This window comes from Camelina sativa, chromosome 16 (genome assembly GCF_030686135.1).
Source record: "Camelina sativa cultivar CO46 ecotype springtype chromosome 16, ASM3068613v1".
NCBI lineage: Eukaryota > Viridiplantae > Streptophyta > Magnoliopsida > Brassicales > Brassicaceae > Camelina > Camelina sativa.
Window position 1 is genome coordinate 19,265,891 of NC_141895.1, and position 23,051 is coordinate 19,288,941.

A 23,051-nucleotide genomic window follows, 5' to 3' on the forward strand; every position below is an offset into this window, starting at 1 on the left:
AAATTAAATAAAATGCTATATTTTCTAATTTTAAAAAATCTTTAATGTTTACACATTTATACCACTTCTATTCTATTTCAAAAGATTTAAATTTTAAAAAACAATATTTTAAAAAATAAGAAACCCAAAATTAGAACCTACCAATAGAAGAACAAATTTTATCTAAGAGATCATGGGTTCTTATATTCAAATCAATACACAATTAATTCATGAAAACATTTAACAACCCCCTTATAAGAGACTGCCGATAATTATGGTCTTATGTAGTTAGTTTTTTTCTTCTATGTATACTAATTTGAAAAAATTAGTAAGAACATATCAAATATTTTTCGTTTCAACTGTATCCCAAACCTGGGTTGCCAAAATTTTTGACTATGGCCAAAACACTAGTTCGAATACTGTTATGAATATGATGTCGATGTGATGGGGAAACTGAAAGCTAAAAAAAATCACAACCTTTCAGAAAAACTCACGACATGTTGTAAAGCATACTAAAAATAGAAACTCCTTTGTTACTAATATTATTTCATTAACAATGGTAGGTTGAAGGGTATTGGTGAATCGTGGTTTAAATCACAGATTAGGATTAAAAAAAAAAAAGTAATGTTGACAAAAAAAAGAATATAAAATAAAGAAGAAGAAGAAAGAAGGATAAACAAGTATATTACGAGAAATAAAATAAGCCTTTTGTAGGTATTGATTTGTAACAATGAGGAATGGAAAGTAGTATGAGTCATAATTATATAGAAGTGAAATCAATGTAAACTGTTTACTATGCCATAATCATAGTTAGTGCATCAATGTCTGAATATCGAAAGGTAAACTGTAAACTGTTTAGTCTAAGCATAAAGCATCATAAATTATCCACCTTTTACAGTTCTTAAGGAAGTGTAAGTATGATGAGTGACAATAATCTACTTTTGTTAATCACCACTGCGAAAAGAAAATTAAATCTGGCTTTGTTTTTGTTTTTTTCACCGTCTTAGGAAGTTTAGTTGATTTTGTCAGTGATCACTATATATGTATATGGCTTCCACGCTAATGACTGGTAGATTGTTAGAATATGGAGTGCGTTTTTTTTTTTTTTTTTACATTTCCAAACATAAATTGCTGATCTTCGATTCTTAAAAGATGAAATAATTTTATTTGCTAATTTAGGCCAAAACTTCATTATTTGTTAACTACAAATTCATAGTGCATCTTCGAGAACCCAAATTATATATAAGAAAATAGTAAAAATTTTATGAAAACATCAAATAAACTTTATGTAAATGAACTGAATTTAATTCGGAAAACCGAATAAAAAATATTTTTAACATCAATGTAACACATCATTGCATCGCATAGCCTAGCTGCGTCTACATTATCTCTAACATTATGAACTCGAATGATATTAGCACCTTTTAATATCCCAGCAGTAACACAAGCAACAGTTACAGGATCCCTTTCACTTGCCTCAGGACGACCACAAATATCTCCCAAAATCTCTTCCTTGAAGGTCCTAGAAGTATATATAGGTGCATGAGACAAACCTATACTCTTCTTAGCAATCTCTTTCCTAATTTTTGGAAGCTCCATAACAATATCTAAATTGTGATCTACACTCTTTGAAAACCCAATTCCTGGATCAATCATAATCCTCCAAGATTGAATCCCAGAGAGCTCTGCATCTCTTACCTTCACATAAAGCTCTGAAGCAACATCTTTACATACATCATTATACTGCAAATTCTCTTTGTTCTGCAGTGTACATGGATCTCCTCTCATGTGCATGATCATGTAAGGAACATCAGAATCAGCAATTACTTTATACATACTCGAGTCTATACTTCCTCCAGATACATCATTCAAGATGCCAGCTCCATTTCTTATAGCTTTTAAAGCAACCTCAGAGCTAAAAGTGTCAAACAGATATGAGCTTCCCCTTCATCTCTGGCATGCCACAAACAACTTTTAAAACCGGAATTAGTCTATTTATCTCTTCTTGAGTAGAGATTCATGATGCCATTGGCCGTGTTGACTGTGTACCGATGTCAACAATATCTACACCTTCAGAGATCATAGAACGGACCCGAGAAACTGCGGAATCTATAGATTGAAACTTACCTCCATCACTAAAGCTATCAGGGGTAAGATTAAGTATACCCATCACATAAGTTTTCTTAGAAAAATCCCATAACTGATCTCTTATGGTATAACCAGTGGCGGAGCTAGGAATTCAATTCATCAGGGTCAAAATATAACTTAAGAGGTCAATTGTGTTATTAATTTTTTTATAGGGGTCAATTCTGCTATTTTATCAGGATCAATTTGATTTTTTTCCTAAAAATTCAACTAAATTTAAAATTTCACCAGGGTCAATTGACCCACATGCTTCTACCCTAGCTCCGCCCATGGGTATAACCCTTTGTATAGTACCGTCTTTCCCAAGCAGTGATTCACCACCTAAACCCTGCCACACTTGGAAGATTCCACCGGGATGGTTTGAGAGTAAATGCCAATATGAAACTATATGATCATTTTATCTATCTTCTTTTCCAAGCAAATCAACCAAAGGTGCTAAGACAAATGGTCTCTCCCAGATTCTCTCATGGGGAATGATGAGTTTATCAGAAATTATCTTATGTTTTCCATAGAACAAGATGTCCAAGTCAAGTGGTCTTGGTCCATACGTTAAACCATTCTCTTCACGACCCATCTCTCTTTCAATGTTCTTGAGAACGTTCAAGAGTTCGTGAGTTTCGAGCTTCGTTACGCCTCTTACTGCAGCGTTGAGAAACCTAGGTTGGTTTGTGACATCAACAGGTTCTGTTTCGTACAAGCAACTGTGTCTGGTTACACTGATTCCATAGTCTTACATCAAACGTAAAGCCTCTCTGAAGTTATTCATTCTGTTTCCAACATTGCTTCCCAAAGCAATCACGACTTATTCTAAAGCTTAGTTATAACACAAACAAGAGTTTTACATATTTGCAATATTAAAGAAGTGAAAACGAATAGAAGATTGTTATGTATAGTGAATCGATAAAAAAACACTGAAAAGGAAACAGATACGAACCCATTTTAGAATATCTTAGTTTGTATTATATGCGTCGGTCTGGCCTGAAGATGTAAACATGGAGATTCAGATACATGCACATAGACAAGATAAAAGGTCATAATTTCTTATGAACTAGTCGTGTTAGTCACTTAGTCAATTACCTTAATTTGTTTTTTGCGCTTCTTTCAAATTGGATGACTTGCGTGCTAGAAGAAAACAAAACAAATTGTAAGAGAGAGGTTGGATTTTGTTGTAGTTGTCTCATTAGTTGGATATGATTTTAAAACGAGGGATGCCACCATCTATAGGTTCAATTAAATACAGTAGAACCTCTATAAATTAATACTCGCTATAAATTAATAAAAAAAATTTGTCCCGAGTTGGGCGGTATAAAAAAATGACACAATTCAATAAAATAATAATAGAATTTTTTTTAAAAAAAATCCTATGTAAAAATATAGTCTTATAAATATCATAAATTAATAATGATATAAACTAAATATATATATATATATATCTAAGAAAATCTAGTGAAATATGACTCTATTGTTGTTTGTTTATTCTTGAATTTGCATTCTTGTTTGAGTTCATCTATAATCTTTCTCATTGTATCAAAACATCTTTGTGTTGTTTTCTCAAATTGTATCAAAAAATTGTTGAGCGTCCTAGACGCGATAGTTGCTTCCTTACATATAATTGGTTCTAAAGATACTGAAATATCGTCTTAGACTTCATCATGAAGGATAGTAACAGCGATTAATTCTAAAATCTAAACTTCTAAACATTTATCATTTTCACATGGATAATCTAGTAAACTATTGACATCCATCATATTGCGATAGCCAAAATATAAATTAAGAAAAATTTATAAAAGTATGAATTATAACAAAAGTATCTTATTTACTTAAAAATGTTCAAAACTATGAAAATGAAAAAATCTCTTTATAAATTAATATCGATAAATTAAAACCTCTATAAATTAATAAAATTTTGTGGTTCCGACTTTATTATTTATAGAGGTTTTACTATAGTGAAGATTGATCATTTTTAATATTCCATATATACATATTTATATTTCTAATAGAGAAGTAATAGTTATCCTTAATCTGATTTTTCAAGTGCACTATTGTATTTCTAGGCTATGTATCCTATTTTGATATTTTAATATCTATTAATCTCCTTCATATGGTTTATTCTTATTCACTGACTTGATATCATCTAATTAAACTTTTATTTTTCTATATTTTCTATATTTTGTAAAAATTAATCTTGTATTATGAAAATAAAAATTTTACTTTTTATTCTATGGATTTTTATAGGTAATAAAAAGTAATAACCCTAAATTTCAACATTATCACAAAATTTGTGTATAGAAAAACTTTTTAAAAAGATAGAATTTCTTACTAAATCATTGAGGACCACTTCCTAATATTTGAGGAACTTTACTTAATTTTTAGGTGTTTTAAATTAAAAATAATAATTACAGATAATAAATAATATCAAGGAGATTAAATATATTTTAAATCAATATTATAAAAATTAGGTAAATGAAAAAAAATTGAGTATAACAAAACATAGAAAACTAAAATCATATCAAGTAAGTATGTTACACGTGAACATACATATATTTGTTCTCGTTTATTAACCTCAAACTAAATTATAACAGTAAAAATAAAAATGATAATAGAACATAAATCATAAATCTATGTATATAAATCCAAGTATCCAACAGTCATATGCTCTATAAATCAATTTGAGAAATTCACTGCATGTATATGCCACAACGACGCTGTGCCTTAATTTAATAATCCCTAAATAAACTAAAAATAAAATATTCGTCCATGTTATTGCATCGCTCTTTATTTTATATTTTGCTAAGAAAAGAATGGCATCACTTTTTCTGCTTTAAGTTTGTCTGTTAATTTTTTTTTTCTAACTTTTTACTCAGTCACGTTTCTTTGATAATGTTTACTGTTGTTTACTTTCTCCACTAATTTGATTTCGGAAAATAATTCATACACAAAAATTTCCCACACAAAAAAAAACCGAAAAAATCACTAAATGGTGGGAGGTTTTAAGATAAATTAGCTCTTTAGTTTATATAGCATACATACTTCGAATTTTGAACAAACAATGACTGGCTTTTAAAATAGGAATCAATTATGAGAAAACCATTTTTTGGAATGGTCTTTGTTGAGTTTACCACTTTTTGAATAGTTTATAAATTTTACTACTTTAATTTCTAAGTTACAAAAATTTGATTTAACATGCGTTTTATTTGTTATGTTTGAATTTAGTCGTTCTATTTGTTCTTAGAGTTTAGTATTTGGTATTAAGTACGTATTATATTTAAAAAAATGAAAATACGTATTTTTTTCTTCTTAAAAATGGTAAAATCCACAAATTATTCAAAAAATAGTATATCAAATATTTTTTTCAAAAGTGGCATTTTTAACAAGAATTTTTCAAAGTGACATTTTTAACAAGAATCCCTTTAAAATAGAGCTCTAGCTCCATTATCTTCTTCTCACATGCCACAACCTTATCTTTCATCAAGTCCATGTACTTCTGTAGACTTTCCATCTCCTTCTGCATCTTCTTATGCTCTGTTTTAGCTTCTTCGATCTTGTCATTTTCATCTGTTGTGGCTTTTTCTATCAACTTTTGTTTCCTTAAAAGAATTTATGTCTCATATTTGATACTTATCATGCCATCTATCCATTTAAAATGATCTTCAACTTGAAATTCGTCGCCATGAAGCATCTTATATATCTCCATGCACCTATTAAGTGTGCTTCTTGAGACATCCTTTCAGAAAATGTTCATCTGCTTCGTTAACCCGACATACTATTGAACATGACAAATCGCAGCCGCTTCCGAAGAATATCAAGCTCAGTTATTAATGCTTTCAAGTGCGGGATTCACTTTCCTTTGAAAGCCTCCTCTGCGGCTATCATCTTCCAAACATGTGAGGTCTTTGGTATAACAATCTCCTCATCTACAAAACAGTTTCATATATAAGAGAACAAATACACCACAATCGAAAGCATTATCTTGTTGTGGAACCTAATTACTTTGATATATATACAATCAGATTTTGGAAAACCCTAATCTTTAATTGCAAGACTAAGAAGATAAAAGACTAACCTCCACTTCACACAAGTTGGTTTTCGATCTTTATCCCAAAATCCTTGTAAAAGTTGGTTACTAAATCCCATTCGTACTAAACATGTACTACTTCTAGCCTTATCAAGATTTTGTTAGCCTGATCAAGACTCAGTTAGCTTTATCAAGATTAGCCTGGAATATCCTCATGTTGTTTTCAACTTTTTTGATGATGTCTAAAGCTTTTTTCTTTCATTTTCTGAATTTGTCAATTATGGCAATTATATTGAAGGTTTTCATAATTTTCTATTTTATTGTCTTTGGTTTAAATATTTACTAGGTATAAGACCCACGTGTTGTGCTGGAGTATGTATTTATGTGACATGTATGTATTGTCTAAATTATTTCACATAATTTGACTTTGTTATTTAATTTATGTGATATATGTGTATCGTGGACTTTATTTTAATAAAATAAGAGAAATAATTAATTTTTGTAAAAAAATGAATTTGTTGGTTTTGGTAAACTTGTCTGATGCAGTGCATTTTCCACTTTATTTTGACTTTTTGTTTCTTTCCATTATTTTTATAGAAGTTGACTTTGATGATTTCAGTAGAGTTTGATGTTTGGAAATTACTTTGATTCTTTTTTTTTTATTACCTTTTTCTGTCAAATGTTATTAGCACCACCAATACAAAGTTTTCTACTCAAAAATGGGAGTAATTATATGTTACTCTCACAGTTTAAGATTAATCACCAAATGGGGTAAGACCAAAAATTAAAGAATAGTAATCACATTAAATTTTAATAAATATCCTCAAGCAATGAGGATCAGATTTAATGGAAATTAAGATAATCTAAAAGTGTGAAAGATCTTTTAAATCAAAAGTTCATTTTTATAGATGCGTCACAGAAAGAGTACCATTTGGGATCATGGCGAGATGAGAACGACCATTTTATGCTGAGGCCTGAGTGTCATCTGTTTTCGGAGTGTTGTATAGAGGATTTATCATGCATGCATGTTGTATATAATACATATTTTCACCAATTATTGATATAACTTGCGACCAATTTTAATTTGTAATTATTAGCGTTAAATCTATCAGTTTATGTTACATATTCTTCTGTAAAAACTTTTTTTGTTTGATTGAACTATAATTTTACATTCGATTCCAAAAAAACAAAAAAAAAATTGTAATTACAATAAATGCTAAGTAAACAAAAGACTCTTCAATATATTAAGCACAATAATAGGAGCATGTCTATAGTTATCCGATATTGTGGAACTGAATTTGGAAACAAGCATTGCTAATATTATCTTTACCTCCTTCATTGCAAAAGTATGGCCAATGCAGTTCCTTGGTCTAGCCGCAAAAGGCATGAAATATCGATTAGATACAAAGCTTCTGGTCGCAAATCGCTCATGGTTGAACTCGTTCGAGTCTTCGCCCATAATTATTTACTTGATGGATTGCAAGGACAAGGATTCATATAGATAAACCTTTAATTAGGGATGATAAGGTCACCTAGTTTTATGTCTTCAAATGTCATTCTTGGTAAACGAGTAGCAGGAGGGTATCTTTTAGTATTTAATGCAAAGCATGTTCTAGTGCTAATCTTTTCAACAAGTGAGATATTTTATTTATCTCATTATTAAATATGCCTTACATTATTTCGATTTTAGATGTGGAAAGCCTCATCGCGAGTCTCTCTGTCTATGTAATCAAATGTTGAACAATGCTAATGTAAGTTTCATATTAGTCTAAAAAATACATGAATTTTGTTCTACGTCATTACATGAAATGAATCATCTGACTTCGAAACTATATAATAATCATTTATGGCAATATTAATGAAATATTCTAGATATATCATATTAAAGTTGACCAGATATGTACTATAAGTGGCATTGCCTGTACCTTAGTGTGTTAAATGAAGTAACTACCCCACCCGTACCCACAAAATTTGGCGTTACAAGAAAAAAAAATTTATAAAATGAAAAATATAATTGTGATTCTTATTAGATTATGGTATTAGATTGTGGGTTTCCAACTCAGAACCAATAGGCAATGAGTGGAGAGACCCATATCTTATATATACCACTTAAGATCTTACTCAATTTCCAATGTGGGATATTGTATTCCTAATACGTCTCCTCGAGATGATGGCTTTTTTAGGCATCAATCTCGGTATGTTCGGACATGAAGCGGCGGGCCAACTATTGAGCTGGGCTGATTGTGGATTTGGTTGAGTATGTGCGGACCGGGCTCTGATACCATGTTAGATTGTGGGCTTCCAACTCAAAACCAGTTGGCTATGAGTGGAAAGACTCATATCTTATATATACCACTTAAAATCCTACTCAACTTCCAATGTGGGATATTGTATCCCTAATAGTCTCATGGCCTGTGAAGAACAAAGTCTTGCACTCATCGATTAGACCATTATCATCTGATGAACATTCAGATTGTTTTTTTTTCTTTTTTTTACTAAGAATGTAAATATTTCATTAAAAATAAAAACAGTTTAGGTTTACAATCGATGATTATAGACCTATGGTAATCGTCTCATGGGCAAAAAGAAATAAAAACATAAAAGCATAAGAAAGTAGGCCTATAAGAAAGTAACCATAATTTTCAGTCCATCTATTCAACCATAGCGAAAGAACTAGGAGAGTTAAATGAAGTGATCTACGATTTTATTGTTTTTCCTGGATGAGTTGCAAAAAGAGAAAAGTGACTGGAAATTGTGGCCGCCAAGTTAGAGAAGACACTTAGCTCTAGAAGCTTTTCAAAGGAGGCCCGAGAATGAGATGTCAACGGTATAGAACTCCAAATCATGGCTCACATTAAGATTGTTCTTGTTGTGATCCATCTGGTTCGGCTTCTCTTGAACCATATGAGCTACTCCGACCTTTCTCTACGCTGTCTCTTCGGCTCTCTATAATCTCCATCAAAAGACGTTCCACTTTGGTTTTTGAGAGACTTTATTTCTCTGTTTTATTTGCTCGGTAGAAAACCTTTGAGACAAAAAAGATTAATTACACGTTAGTCATCAGTTAGATATGCATGCAACTTTTTTTAATGTTGGCGCAAACAAAATACACAAATAGTGACCATATGAAGTCGTCATTCATGTAAAATATTGTTATTTTATTTCTTCAAATTTAATATGTTAGTGATTATAGTTAAATTAACGTTTTCACCAAATTAAGTAACACTAAAAAATCGTGAGAACCAATCAAAATATATTAATACTTCTATAGTATTCTTTATATTATATAAATTGCAATTCCTAACAAAAAATGTCAAAATAAAGATTTATGAACTAAAATAAAGCTTACCGGCTGCCGGGAAAACAGAGGTGGCGAGTGGCTTGAGCACAAAGACATTGAAGGACTGTGAGTAAACTAAAAAGTTCCTTTCCTTTGTCACAACTGCTTCCAAACTCCGTCCTCGAGATTATATTCGCCGTGAGCCGCCTCATCTCCACTCCGATCTCCACCTCTTCCCCACCTTCCTTTCTCAGCCTCTCTGCCATCAAACTCGTGCACTCCACCATATGCTTCGTGTATCCTTTGAGTGATTGAGTCTATCACGTGTGAACGCTGGAGCCGCCATGTGGCGCTGGTGGTGCCAAGCCTCGCCGTTGGCCTGAGTAGCCCACGCCCGATAAACCCTTGCTGTTGCAACCACGATTTTCCGGTGACGGGGTTCTGCTTAGTTAGCAATTCCTTAATCATCTCTTGTCTCCGTCAGGCATAGCTTCGGTTCTGTCCCATTCCATACGATAAAACTCTTCGTCTCTTCCCTGTAAAAGGTCATTTCAGTCATTACATGGCCTAAGTGTAAAGTGTGTAATATAATGGTCAGAGCCGGTCCGGAGCAGAAGCCAACAAGCAGCTGCTTAGTGTTTGTACTAGGGTTTGCACAACACTAAGTAAATAAGATTTTGCGGGGAAAAAATGAAGGTAGCACTTTATTAACGATGAAAACGTGAGATCGTCACTGACACGAGTCAAGATTGAACTCGTCAGTTCACAGGAGAACTAACAAGCTAATAATGACGAGCTCGAAAGTGGAAATGAATTACACAAAAAACAATAACAGTTTTCGATGCAAAGTATTGTTCTCTAGGTATTGTCTAGGGTTCGGATCAGGTTTCCAATAAATGTCTTGAGCTATTTATAGGTGAGTGTTGAGTTAGGGCATTCTAGGATTTCTGCGCGAAATCCCGAAATTGTCCTCTGCGGAGTGTTAATAGACTTTCTCTCAATTTTGTCGGGCCGAAATCACAATTAACAAGTCTTGTTGGACCGAGTGGCATATTGGGCGTAGTCCATATCCAACACTTAGGCAGCAGATTATATAAATTCAAGAAATATTTGGTAGTGGTTATGTGTCTTGCTTGTCCCTCTCAGTTCGAATCCTACGAGTTTTAACGGCTTTTTTTTTATTAAATACTAAAACGTATTTCTTAAAACAAATAAAAGCCACAATCATCTAAAACTTTTACCAAATTTGGCAGTCTTTCTGAATCTTCTCCACCATCTCTTTAACAGTTTCTCTTTATCTTCATTCAATATTTGTTAATTTCTCTTCTTATCTCAATTATGTCTTATTTTATCTTAGATTTTAACAACTAAAAATTATAAATTATATTGAAAGTGATGATAACCTGTTATTTTGTGTTGATGTTTTGATTTGAAATTTTTGTTTCTATGTTTGGTTACTCATTCTAAAATCTAGTTATTCTATTTTTTTGGATAATATTTTTTCTCTTTATTAATTCTTGTTAAGAAACTCATTTTCAAAAATACTCTATTGTTTTGTTTTGCGTAAAAAAAAATTTGGGCATCAATTTTTATTTTGCTTTAGGCATTAAATTACATTCGACGGGCTCTAATAATGGCAATTGGCAAAGGTATTGTATGCATCTAATTAATTTCGTGCGTTTAATTTTTATTTTACTGTACAAAAGAAAACATATTAAAATGACAATTTTTTTTTTAATCTTATAGGGTGGACATCTAAAAATGTTGGATCGGTCTTGAGTGTACGTACCATATTGTTTGGACCAAGTGACGTAGTGAGGAAGAAGGCGCGGAACGATGTTGTGGTGGATGGAGGAACAATCTTTAGAGGCGGAGTGAGAGGGCATTTTGGAGATATCGATGAGGTTTCCGTAAGGAGGCGTAGTTTAGGGCCGGTGATGCCTCCACGTTCCATAAACTTTTTGATGCTTCTTGGTGTCAGGAAGTAGCAACAAATGGAGTCGTATACTGGTATAGGACTCTCAATATCAAAGTCATGACTATCACGAGGACATACTTTAGTACGAGCATAACGTAACCATCATCTTTAATTTCATAAACAAGATTTTTGAGAAAGAGATGGTTTGGAGAGAGATACCGTCCCCTACAAGATCAACAATTCCATGAGTTTGGGCTTCTGTTGCTGACATAAAAACATCCATACGGAACAGCATTGCTGAGTACCAAAGCATCTCTTTTACAGGTGCTGCAGAGAGCACTGGAGCAAAAGAAAAACGATAATAATATCTTCTTCTTGTTTTCTAATCTAACCATTTACTTATGTTTTTTTTTTTAATGCTTTTTAAAAACAACTTATTTATTTGTTTTTTCTGTTCTCGACTTCATTTTTATCATATATAAACCATAAGAACATCTCCGAGAGATACTATATCCCCTCAAATTTAAAGTTTTATGTCTTCTAAAAAATACTTCATAATTTGGAGTTTTGAATAGTGACACTCCATATTTGAAGTATCACTATTAAAAACTCTATACTGTATTTGAAGTGTCATATTTTTTGCATTTCAATCCCTAAAATTATGTTTCTCATAAATAATCTCACAAATTATGTTTTTATTATTTTAGTCCTAAAATTTTATAACTTCAAAATATTTCACATATATTCTTATAAATTTAACTGTTATATATAAAAATTAATTAAATAAATTATAAATAAACTTACAATATTAATATTTTTAAAATTACATAATATGACAATAAATATTACACAACAAAATATTATATTAAACATATTTAATACAAAATAAAGTAACATTTTTAATGTATGTGTAACATATTTAATACAACCTGATCCTGGAAGGAGGCACATCAACAATGAGAATTGCTTTACTAGTAGTGTATCTACCGGTGGTAATAGTTATTAGTCGTAAAGCCTCTTATGATTAAGATTTCAGCTGAAGGAAACAAAAGTTCTAAATAATAATTACTTAGTCCAATGTGAAGAAGACATACAGACCAATATCATACAGACCTGAGCCGCTGTCAAAACTCAAGTATCATACAGACCAATAATAATCCAGGGTCTAAATAACATAAACTGGAGTGATAGTTAACATTTGTTGAACCAAAAAAAAAAAGAAAAAATTAGCATCTTAGTTACGTACACGACATTTGAAGTGTGTGCGTGCTGACTAACAAAACGAAAAAAAAACAGAAAAAAAAAACAGTAGACCAATCTTTATGCTGAGCATAGGGCCTACGGTAGGAGATACCTTGACGGATCCAAAAAAAAAAAAAAACAGTAGAGACGTCATGACGTTTTCAGATTATAACATAGAACGAGATGTCATGACGTTTTCAAATCATAACATAGAACGCGTGCCGTTTTGTCAAAGCACTAAACCTCTTCCCTCATCCTCTCCGAGCTCTCATCTCCCGCTAAGGCCACTCTGCAGGTTCTGAGAGCTTAAACCCCAAATCTCCCTCAAATCTGAATTTAGCTCATTTGCAATTCCCTCAGTTCATTTCTGGGTTTCGGCTTCTTTCGACTTTATGGGTTGCGGAGCTTAGTATCAGTACAATTTCGTTTTTGCAATAGAGCTCTTTCTCATGGCGTCTCTCTCCTTCACCCAATTCCTATCGTTCCCCAGGTCCCTTTTCTTCCTCTCTCTCTCTCTCTCTCTCTCTCTCTCTCTCTCTCTCTCTCTCTCTCTCTCTCTCTCTCTCTCTCTCTCTCTCTCTCTCTCTCTCTTGTTTCCTTAAATTTGAAATTTTTATTTCATGGGTTTCTATGGATTTGGCGTAGAATTGCGTTGCTGCTTAGAAATGTGCGAACTTTAAGTTGTGCTCTTGTTTGTTATCTTTCTTTGTTCAGTTTAGTGGAAAGACATGTGTTGCTCTGTTTGATGTTATGGTTTCCTCATATCTGTGATTAATTTTTGGCAGGTACAATGCAGATTTGCCTTGTATCCTTCACTCACTTGGTTTTGTGAAGATTAGAGGTGGAAGATGGAATGGGAAACAAAGCTTTTCTTTGACTTCTGGTAGGAGAAAGTTATCAGAGTCAGCACCTCTTGAAGAAGAAGGAGATAATGATGGGAACGGTGCGGTTGTAGGGAAGAAATCATCTAAAGGTCCTAAGAGAGGCGGTGCGCGAACAACTAAGAAGAAGAAGGTGGTGGTAGCAACGGATGAGCCATTAGAAGAAATTTCTGAACTTTTGGTAGACAAAGATGATGATGTTTTGGACAAGGAAAGCACTGTCTCAGCTTCGAAACCAAAGACAAGAACTAGAAAGAAAGGTATGGAGTTTTTACCATTTTATTAAGCTGATGTTCTCACTTGATGTTTCACGAGTGGTTAATTTGAATTTCTACACATTTACAGCTACGGTAGCAGCTTCTTCTTCTGATGTGGAGGAAGTAAAACCCGAGAAGAAAGTGAGACGAAAGAGGACTGCTAAAAAAGATAAGGAACCGGAGGAGGATTTAGGTACTAATACATATGATGAGGGTAGTGATGCTGAGGAAGCCTTGGCTGTTGAAAGCACTGATACCGAAAGTGAAGAAGAAGAGATTGATCTGAGTAAACATGAAAGTGAAGATATTAGTCACACTTATGGATGGCCTCCTCTTGTGTGTTGCTTTGGATCTGCACAACATGCTTTTGTGCCCTGGGGAAGGCCAGCAAACAGGCTTTTAGATTATGAACTACATGAACGGATGAGCGATGCTAAGTGGGCACCAGAGAAGTATATCAGGGCTCCTGGAGGGTGTGCAGGAGGTGTTGCTATTGCTCTTGCAAGCTTAGGTGGTAAAGTTGCTTTTATGGGCAAACTCGGGGATGATGAGTATGGTCAAGCCATGTTGTATTACCTGAATGTGTGCAACGTCCAAACGAGATCAGTTCGGATTGATGGTAAAAGGGTTACGGCATGTTCTACTATGAAGATCAGCAAGAGAGGTCGCTTGAAATCGACTTGTATCAAGCCCTGTGCAGAGGATTCACTTTCGAAATCTGAAATCAATGTTGATGTGCTCAAAGAGGTAAATGTTGTCCCGGAGATTTGGAACATTGAGTTATTGAACTCTTTTCTTGTTCCCTTATCTATTCCTATTAACTTTGGTGCAGGCAAAGATGTTCTACTTCAGCTCGCATTCTCTTCTCGATAAGAAGATGATGTCCACTACGATACAAGCCATCAAGATATCAAAGCAACTAGGCAATGTCATTTTCTATGACTTGAATCTCCCTTTACCGCTATGGCAATCCAGCGAAGAAACCAAGTCGTTCATACAGGAAGTGTGGAATCTTGCAGACATAATTGAAATCACAAAACAGGAACTGGAATTCTTATGTGGAATCGAGCCAACTGAAGAGTTCGATACAAAAAACAATGACATCAGTAAGTTTGTCCATTATCCGCTGGAAACTGTGGAACAGCTTTGGCATGAAAATCTCAAGGTCTTGTTTGTGACCAATGGCACTTCTAAGATCCATTACTATACCAAAGAGCACAATGGTGCTGTTTCCGGGATGGAGGATCCTCCCATTACTCCTTTTACAAGGGATATGTCAGCATCTGGAGATGGCATAGTTGCAGGTAGATTTTGCAGTCTCTTTTTTTTTTGTTTTTCAGTAGCATTCGGAAAATTATGCTTGGCGATTAACTGAACTACGTTCTGTTGCAGGTCTAATAAGAATGCTTACGGTTCAGCCAGATCTTATGAACAACAAAGGTTACCTGGAACGCACAGCTAGATATGCAATTGAGTGTGGGGTTGTTGATCAATGGTTGCAGGCACAAACCCGTGGATATCCTCCAAAGGATGACATGGAAGAAGTAGATGATGATGATGAAGAAGATGAAGTGGAATCAGATCCAGACGGTATAAGGTCAATAACAGAGAGGGAATACCGAACCTCAAAGCCCTATGATGAACCAGATGGTCCATATGTTATGAAACCGGTAGAAGAAAGGGAATACAAGAAGTTAGAGCTTGTTGGTTCAATGTTTGAAGATGGTAGTTTATGATATTCATAAGATTTGATATTGTTCTGTTAGTCAGCTTTTTCCCTGTTCACATCTTACAACGTCTGAGTAGTGTGAATTTTTGTCATATGTTTAATTACCTTAACTTACCATCCCAACTATTACAAAAAAAACTCACTCATCTAGACCATTATATTAAACGCAACCTAGTGTAAACTAGTGAGCTTAGAGAAGATAATGTCTAATGTGATAGGAAAACAATATCCAGAAACAGAAATGTGAAACCCTTAGTGACAATGAAGTTCCTTTGCTAGCAACTCTACTTCTACTCCAACTTAACTAATCTAGGTAGAGACTTATCTTCCTGTGAGCTGTGAAAGGCAGTGTGATTCTCAGGTCCTTTTGTTTCCGGCTCAACGGTCTGCCTTTGCTTTCGGGATCTCTGTTCTCCCTTACATCTGCTAATTTCCAGACACATTTATCAGATTCTGCATCTATAGACTCCAAGAGAAACACAGCACTCTTTGCAGCCGTCCTCGAGTTTGTTTCCTCTACATAGCTTACTGTCATTGGCATCTCCTTAAATCGAGGCAAGTCCTCTGGGACTCTCAGCAGCCTCTCTGCTCCTGGAGATGACACCTTCACAAAAAAAAAATCCAACACGGAAACAAAATTTACAACAAAATGACCCGAGCAATCGTTGATTTATTGGGGGGAAAGACTCTTTCTTATACCTCAAGGGCTAGGTCCTCTGAGACAACGTTTGCAGCCCCAGCATCATCTAGTCTTTTCTTGAATTCTCGACTAAATTCTTCAAGCTCATCCATGGTCGGACATCCATATCTTTTATACAAGAAACAAAAGAAGTAGCTTTCTTTAGTTTCTGAAACGTAATGCATTTCACAATGGTTTTGACGTAGAAAGGGTGAACAAGAATCTTACTCATTTGAGAGTTTGTCTAGTCTGACGTATATATATCCACGGGGTGAAGTTTTGAAAGCAAACAATTCTAATTCTTTCTCAGACTGCTTCAAAACTTCTGCAGCAATAGATAGAGCTCTTTCACCCCATGGCACACCTCGAAGAACAACTCCACCACCATCTCCTCCATCGCCAAGCTGTTAAAAAAAAAAAAAAAAAAAAAAAAAACTAGCTAAAAAGAATCTAAGAATCTCATGAGTGGCTTATTAGTGATGAGAAAATATAGCAGAAAGATACCTGTGATTCAACTCCCTCTTCTTCTTCTTCTTCTTCCCAATCTTCTATGACCTCTACATCATCAGTTGTTTTATCTGCCAATTGGATTTGGAAGCAGGTGTTATGATCTTTAGGAAATATCAGCTTCTATGGAAACAATCGTTGGGCCAAAAGTGAGCAACATAAAGAAGATACATTTAGGCTGGAGACATTTTAACAAACACCTTATAGACACGAGAAACGCAAAACACAATGACCAGCTGCAGAAGGACTGTAAACAAAACCTAAAACCCAGATCATATAGACGCAGAGTGAAAGAGAAGAAGAAAAGGTTTAATCTTACATTCAAAAGTATCTTCTTCGCCGTCATTACTACCGGCGGGTTTCGGCGTTCGACCTGTAGCTGGAGAAGGAGACGAAGACGACGAAGAAGTAAACGTAGAGACCGAAGAAGAGAAAGGAAAATAGCGAGGAAGACTGAGATTGGTCGTCTTTGGAAAAAGTGAGGAAGAAGAAAAAGCCCTAACGGAGAAACAAGTCGCCGGTGAGGTAAAACGGCGAGAAGCTCGAAGTCGAAACAAAGCAGCTACAATCAGACTTTGGTATCTCGCCATGCTTCTTCTTACGATACGACGGCCAACACAGACACCGCGACTTGTAATAAATCAACTGTAAGGGATTCTATTTATAGGAGTGTTTATAACTCAATTACACAAAACCTGTTTCCATTTTTTTTTCTCATTCAATATTCTAGCAATTGTGCTAAGAGGATACAAAATTGATTGTAGTTAAACAAATTATACGAAAAAGAAGAAAAAAATATTGTTGAGACAAACCTATACTACTAATACAAGAGTAGCACCAGATGTATAAACAACTTTTACAGGCGGAGTATTGTGCGAAGGGTATCGCAGAGATTCTGAATCGTTTGCTGCTCCTGCGTTGCTTGCAATTCCTGCAGCGGCATTTCTTCGTAACACCTGTGGATCAGCACAGTAGGTTTTTAGGTTTTCATAGTAAGACGTAATAAAACCATTAAACTGGTTTGCTTTTTTATCTGACACGTACGCTCTGAGATATACCATGATGAGTCAGGTAATTCTTCTCCTACGAATCCGCCAGAAACACCTTCAACCTGAGACAGTGAAGATTCTTTCTCTCTGACAAGTTGAGATCTGGAGTCACTCTCGTCTGTCTCATCCTCACCATGAACAATCATAGTTCCAAAGTCACCACCTGAAAACAAGCCAATGCGAACTTTTAAGTTACATGCTTTTTGGACACCATGATGGAAGAAAATATACAACAGCATATGCATATCCAAGCTATGTGCTAACAAGGCTGCAGAAAGAAACCACCAAATATCATCCCCCAAAGGTTGCAATACAACAAAAATATGAGCCACCGAGGAGACGCACTCAAAAATTCTAAAGATGGCTCGAAAATTCAGATTGCTCAACTTATATATTGCAAAATAACAGCCTAAGGCTCCCAGAACATCCTCGAGGAGCGTAATAGCCTTAATATCAGCCAACAACAACACACCCTTTAGTGGGTTACTTCTGTGAAAGTATGCTATATAGACACAGATAGTACTGCATGTAATACTTGCCTTCTCCAGATACATGCTGCCGATTCAGGGTGCTGGTTAAAGGTGCTTCGGTGGAATTTTGAGGAGCTTTAGATGGAACAGTAATTCCAATCTCTTCACTTGATTTTGGACCCAGTGTTGACTGTTACAAAATTATACTATACTTTTGACAATGATTCACTTGCAGAGATATTAGAAAAGAAGATAGGGGTAACGAAGAGGTGACAGTTAAAGGAAATACAATACATACAGAGTCGTCTGAAGGTGCGACAACATTTTGCGCTTGAAGAGCCATGGAAGCTCTGATTTGTCTTGATTTCTCAATCTTTGGCGACATTGCAGAAGCCCCAGTTTTACATCTCTCAACAAATTTGTGCTGAATTTAAATCCAAAGAGTAAATTGCATCAGAAGAACACAGAACTTAAAAAAGCACTAAATTGCATGCTAGCTATGAAAGTGAGGGTAAATCTGACAACCAAAGCTGAAGATATCCTAATATTGACAATAGAGTGTCACAATTAACTGAAAAGAAGGAATAAGGAAAAAGGAGAGTATTGAGATACACATACGAACTATATCTGGCATACAGGAAAAATACTATCATAGTTTACCTTAAGCATCTCAGCTGCAGTTGGGCGAAGACGTGGTTCCTTTGTAAGGCATTTTGCAACAAAATCATGGAAGACCAGGGACCTGCAGCGGGTAGTAACCAACAGTCGAATGTGCCATAAGATATTTGCCAGAATCTTTTTAACAAAAATTGCATTACTAATTTTCTGAGTGCTTATAGGTCAATGCTTTTTAATAAACGTATGCTGCCAGGCACATACATAAGATTTCTTTGTGAATGCTAGAAATATTGTTAGACCCATGAGATAAAATAGTTCTGTAGCTAAATAATAGATCATCGATAAAGCACTGTATGTTAATTATTGTGTATATGCAATTACTTTACATAGTTTGATGAAGTAACTACAAGGATATATACTTCACACTACAAGGTACCGATTACGCTAGGATGATTTGAAGATTTCTCTTCTGCATTAATGATAGTTAATGTGATATTCTAAAGAGGTTGAAGACATACCATTTTTCTTTATCCTCAAGCATTGGAGCTGGCTCGATGGATATCATGAACAAAACCTAGCAAAGACGGATGTCCGAAATGAGATATTAAATAATCGCAATATGAGATTAAAAGGCCATCAAATAAGCAAATATTTCCGTCTTTCACCTAGTTTCACCACTAAACCTCCATTTTCTAGCCTAAAAACTCTTTATGTTTATGAAAAAAAAACATACCATGTCTATGCTGTTCCATTTCAGTTTACAGGACCAACTTAACAACACCAAGCGGCTAGACATTTCTTTCAAAACAGACAAAACCAAAGAGATGACGAAATCTTATAGAAACCCTTAAAATGATGTCTGAGTCAAGCACATTTACAGAAACCCTTAAAATGAAGTCAAACTCGAACCAATGTGCAACAAACTGTTATAGTTTGAATTCAAGATCAGATTCACTTCATTTCAGTTTTCCAAACAGAGAAGAAAACAAAACCAGAAAAGAAAAAAGAAAAAGCAGGACTGTATAGTTTGCCCATCCTAAACTCAATAACGTATCCGATGACTTGGAAACATAATAACAAAAGCAAGATGGCTTAATATAACAACCCTCATCGGATGAACTGCTGATCTTGGAGGAAGCCCCTGTAACCAACACAACTAAATGTCAGAAGACAACCATTGGATGATTAGGAAGAAAATATGGAAGAAGTGATGATGAGTCGAGAGTGTTAATCAAAAAGTACAAGAAGTCATTAACTTATTTTGCTTGCACAATTGTCAGATTAAAAGTGCTAAACTGCCAACTACAACATAATTTTAGTCCTACGAAAAGTATTCCCATATTACCTCTGCCATCTCAATTGCTGAAACACCAAGAGCCCATACATCCACCTGTAGTAAAGAGTCCAAATGTCACCAAGATGGAAACAGGATTTATTGATTCTACTCTCTAGAAAACTTGGTGCAGTCCTAGATTCTAACTGGCTATATTTCAGATGCTAGGCTATATGTTTCAGACGCTAGTATCCTCTAAATTTAGGATCCGGTAGAACTATGCACAGCCATTTAAGTAAAACCTTAAGTACTTTCTTCCAGAGACGTAATGTATAATAGATTTAGTATACGTGAAGGGTAAATTCAGTAAATAACATTCAGATATGTAAGGTACTATTACATCAGTCAATATAATTATAAAATTTTAGGGAGTTTTAGCAGACGAAATTACTGTCAGATAGAATACCTACCTTCCCATCATAACGATTTTCCTGAATAACCTCCGGGGCCATCCAGTGCGGAGTCCCAATGAACTTCAAACAAGATAAAACGATAAAGAATCCCACCATCAGGCACAAAATATCTCCTAGGCTTAAATTTCCCAATAGATAAAAGACAGATTGATCAATTAACCATAGCAATCTTTATTATTTAAGTATTTACCGTGTTTCGCTTCGACATAGTCCTCGTAAGTTGAGCTGCAACCCCAAAGTCACCTGAAAAGATCAAGGTAGCGAACTTTGGAATCAGCATGCAGCTGTAAGCAGTAAACAAAATCTAATTAAAAACCGATACGGCAAAGTAAGTTTCCAAGCTGAAAACATAAAAGCCAACATGTGTAATAGAATAATGCACAAGTAAGTGCCACTCTTCAAGCAGGTGGATATAGAATTCCTTAAGATAACTTACCCAACTTGACCTCTCCTTGTTCGGTCAACAAGATATTTCCACCTTTAATATCTCTATGAACTTTGTATATTGAGTGCAAGTATGCAAGGCCCTACATATAAGACGTAGAAACAAACAGAATTATTAGGCCTATAACATGTTGAAGCAAATGAGTGCAAGCAAAGATGGCAGCATCAAATACAGGAAGCAGACATCATTTTTCTTCCCCATGCTTCTGGGCTTCTAGCAATTCTATAAAGTGAAAAGAGGTTACAGATTGTGGATACCTTCAACGCCTCCCGACATATATATGCTATCTGATACTCCTCCAATGCCTCCTCGGTAACATTCATAAGATCAGCAACACTTCCACCTCCACAATACTCCATCACTATCTGTCAGAAGACATAAATTAGTAACTAGAGAGATCGAATACATAAACTAAACTAAAAGAAGAAAACAATTCGCTTCCAAACAGTAAGAGCCGCTAAATATCTAACAAAGAGAATTAAGCTATGGCGAAGATGCTCACCCAAAGATAATCTTCTCCTTGGTAACTCCCAAGGTAACGGACAACATTTGGATGGTTACACTGCTGCAGCATCTCAATTTCTCCCCGGATCTCTTCATAGCCTTCCTCCTATTAAAATTAGAACTTGAATCACATATTGAGTACTTTAGCAACTATGACATTCTAACTAACCCTGAGGAAAAGCTTTTAATACCCCTTCGGTAAGTGATATGACTTTCACCGCAACAATCTCCGATGTCTTCAAATCTCTAGCCTTGTAGACAGATCCATATGATCCTTTCCCTGCCAAAATCCATATCCATATTGAAACAAATACTGAAATCATATTGATCATAGCTACATTAAATACAATAGAGACAAAAAATTAACTCAAGATAGGCTAATTTACCAAGTTCATTGAGAAATTCGTATTTGGTGGTTGGATCTTCTCTAGTAATGCTATCCGGAAGAGACGTGGTCGACATCTTACTGTTCTGCTGCTGCATTTTCCGGTTATCTTCACCTTGAAGCTTAGAAGAAGACGAGGAAGGATCCAGTTTCCGAGTCTTACCACCAAAATTTGACTTCTGCATACTCGCCACAGCTCTTCCCATAGTTGACATATCAATCTCCTTCTCTTTACTCTTTCCCTTCTTAGCCTTAGGTTTCACAACAAACGTACCGTAGTCTCCGTCATCATCGTCATCATCATCTTCTTCTTCTTCCTCCTCTTCCTCATCGGAAGATTCCTCATCTCCGCCTCTCCTCCTAGGACTAACTCCCAATCGCGGATTAGACGAATACGGACTGCTCTTACTACGACTACTACTCCGATCTGTTTTCACAATCATGGTACCGAAATCTCCGGTTTCGTCTTCGTCGTAATCGAGCGACGCGCCGCCTCCGAAATCTTTGGGAAGACGCTTGAGAAGAGGAGGAAGCATAGAATCGTCTTCATCATCTTCATCACCTCCTCCTCCTCCGTGACTATCGCCTTTGTAAACCATCGTTGCGTACAAATCGACATTCTCGACTTCCTCAGGTTTGGATTTGCGTTTGTCTCGATCTCGACCTTGGTCAGAATCGGAGTCGGAGTGGACTACGAAAGTTGAGTATATGTCCGGTTTAGGCTCTGGTTTCCGGCTCCGACGAGATCTCGGTGAGTTATTATGATCCATCTATGGCTCTTCTTAACCGTCGTCGCCGGAAGAGAGAGAGCTCTCAGGCCAAAGTACAAGGCTCGTAGTTAAAAAAAAAATTAATGACGAAGAAAAAAAATTCATAGATAGGAAACTAAAATAAAAAGTTGTGAAATGGGCCAACTAGTGTTTCTTGCATACAATACAAACCAATTCCGGGTTCGATTGGTGCATATATTACAAACCAATATCGGGTTCGATTGGTGACATAAACCGGTACGGTAATAAAAACGAAAAAGATTGCCAAAAAGAGTTTACAAATTATGAAATTAGTAGAAGATAGAGAGAACAAAGAACATATTTGGTATACATTTTGAACTATTTTTCTCTAGTTATGATTTGATCTTTTATCGTTTTACCGATTAATAACAATAAATGTGGTGCATTAACCGCAACAATTTAAGATTTACC

The 23,051-nt window shown here is 35.1% G+C and overlaps 3 protein-coding genes and 2 pseudogenes across 9 annotated transcripts; 1 reads left to right on the forward strand and 4 right to left on the reverse strand.

Moving 5' to 3' along the window:
- Positions 1–1,263: 1,263 nt before the first annotated feature.
- Positions 1,264–5,635, reverse strand: LOC104753714 (folate synthesis bifunctional protein pseudogene; annotated as a pseudogene).
- A 2,872-nt stretch (positions 5,636–8,507) lies between these two features.
- LOC104753715 (cytokinin hydroxylase-like) lies at positions 8,508–11,650 on the reverse strand (annotated as a pseudogene).
- Positions 11,651–12,778: 1,128 nt separating this feature from the next.
- On the forward strand, positions 12,779–15,728 carry LOC104750750 (fructokinase-like 2, chloroplastic). 2 transcript variants are annotated; one of them, XM_010472592.3, is made up of 5 exons: positions 12,779–13,069; positions 13,365–13,720; positions 13,806–14,464; positions 14,550–15,021; positions 15,110–15,728. In XM_010472592.3, exons 1-5 carry the CDS (start codon positions 13,029–13,031, stop codon positions 15,451–15,453), a joined length of 1,872 nt encoding a protein of 623 aa, XP_010470894.2. In that variant the 5' UTR covers positions 12,779–13,028; the 3' UTR covers positions 15,454–15,728. The 2 variants fall into 2 exon arrangements, with proteins under 2 accessions (XP_010470894.2, XP_010470895.2); XM_010472593.3 differs by having other exon boundaries at positions 12,819–13,069; positions 13,818–14,464.
- On the reverse strand, positions 15,521–17,236 carry LOC104750749 (uncharacterized). Its single transcript, XM_087491257.1, has 5 exons — positions 16,952–17,236; positions 16,630–16,703; positions 16,354–16,529; positions 16,146–16,254; positions 15,521–16,050 (listed from the first exon to the last, which is right to left on the reverse strand). Exons 1-5 carry the CDS (start codon positions 17,220–17,222, stop codon positions 15,751–15,753), a joined length of 930 nt encoding a protein of 309 aa, XP_087347383.1. The 5' UTR covers positions 17,223–17,236; the 3' UTR covers positions 15,521–15,750.
- An 80-nt stretch (positions 17,237–17,316) lies between these two features.
- On the reverse strand, positions 17,317–22,781 carry LOC104750748 (serine/threonine-protein kinase 1). Of its 6 annotated transcripts, none has more exons than XR_015584369.1 (15): positions 21,851–22,775; positions 21,656–21,744; positions 21,463–21,570; positions 21,218–21,325; positions 20,952–21,042; positions 20,706–20,799; positions 20,513–20,575; positions 20,115–20,159; positions 19,875–19,910; positions 19,288–19,343; positions 18,812–18,893; positions 18,450–18,575; positions 18,221–18,341; positions 17,677–17,844; positions 17,317–17,588 (listed from the first exon to the last, which is right to left on the reverse strand). XR_015584369.1 is itself a non-coding variant. In XM_087491255.1 (15 exons), exons 4-15 carry the CDS (start codon positions 21,317–21,319, stop codon positions 17,489–17,491), a joined length of 1,029 nt encoding a protein of 342 aa, XP_087347381.1. In that variant the 5' UTR covers positions 21,320–21,321; positions 21,463–21,570; positions 21,656–21,744; positions 21,851–22,781; the 3' UTR covers positions 17,317–17,488. The 6 variants fall into 6 exon arrangements, 5 of the variants coding, with proteins under 5 accessions (XP_087347381.1, XP_010470893.2, XP_087347379.1 ...); XM_087491255.1 differs by having other exon boundaries at positions 17,691–17,844; positions 20,706–20,758; positions 21,218–21,321; positions 21,851–22,781; XM_010472591.3 differs by having other exon boundaries at positions 17,691–17,844; positions 20,706–20,758.
- Positions 22,782–23,051: the final 270 nt, after the last annotated feature.

Bases quoted from the DNA above. Each gene is read 5' to 3' on its own strand.
- LOC104750749 (XM_087491257.1), bottom strand. From the start codon at position 17,222: ATGGCGAGATACCAAAGTCTGATTGTAGCTGCTTTGTTTCGACTTCGA. The intron at 16,255-16,353 runs GTAAGATTCTTG...CTTGTATAAAAG, and splicing joins CTAGACAAACTCTCAAATGA to ATATGGATGTCCGACCATGG. The intron at 16,051-16,145 runs GTATAAGAAAGA...TTTTTTGTGAAG, and splicing joins CAGAGGACCTAGCCCTTGAG to GTGTCATCTCCAGGAGCAGA.
- LOC104750750 (XM_010472592.3), top strand. From the start codon at position 13,029: ATGGCGTCTCTCTCCTTCACCCAATTCCTATCGTTCCCCAG. The intron at 13,070-13,364 runs GTCCCTTTTCTT...AATTTTTGGCAG, and splicing joins CAATTCCTATCGTTCCCCAG to GTACAATGCAGATTTGCCTT. The intron at 14,465-14,549 runs GTAAATGTTGTC...ACTTTGGTGCAG, and splicing joins ATGTTGATGTGCTCAAAGAG to GCAAAGATGTTCTACTTCAG.
- LOC104750748 (XM_087491253.1), bottom strand. From the start codon at position 22,619: ATGGATCATAATAACTCACCGAGATCTCGTCGGAGCCGGAAACCAGAG. The intron at 21,571-21,655 runs GTATTAAAAGCT...TAATTTTAATAG, and splicing joins TCATATCACTTACCGAAGGG to GAGGAAGGCTATGAAGAGAT. The intron at 18,576-18,811 runs GTAAACTATGAT...ATTTAAATTCAG, and splicing joins CTGCAGCTGAGATGCTTAAG to CACAAATTTGTTGAGAGATG.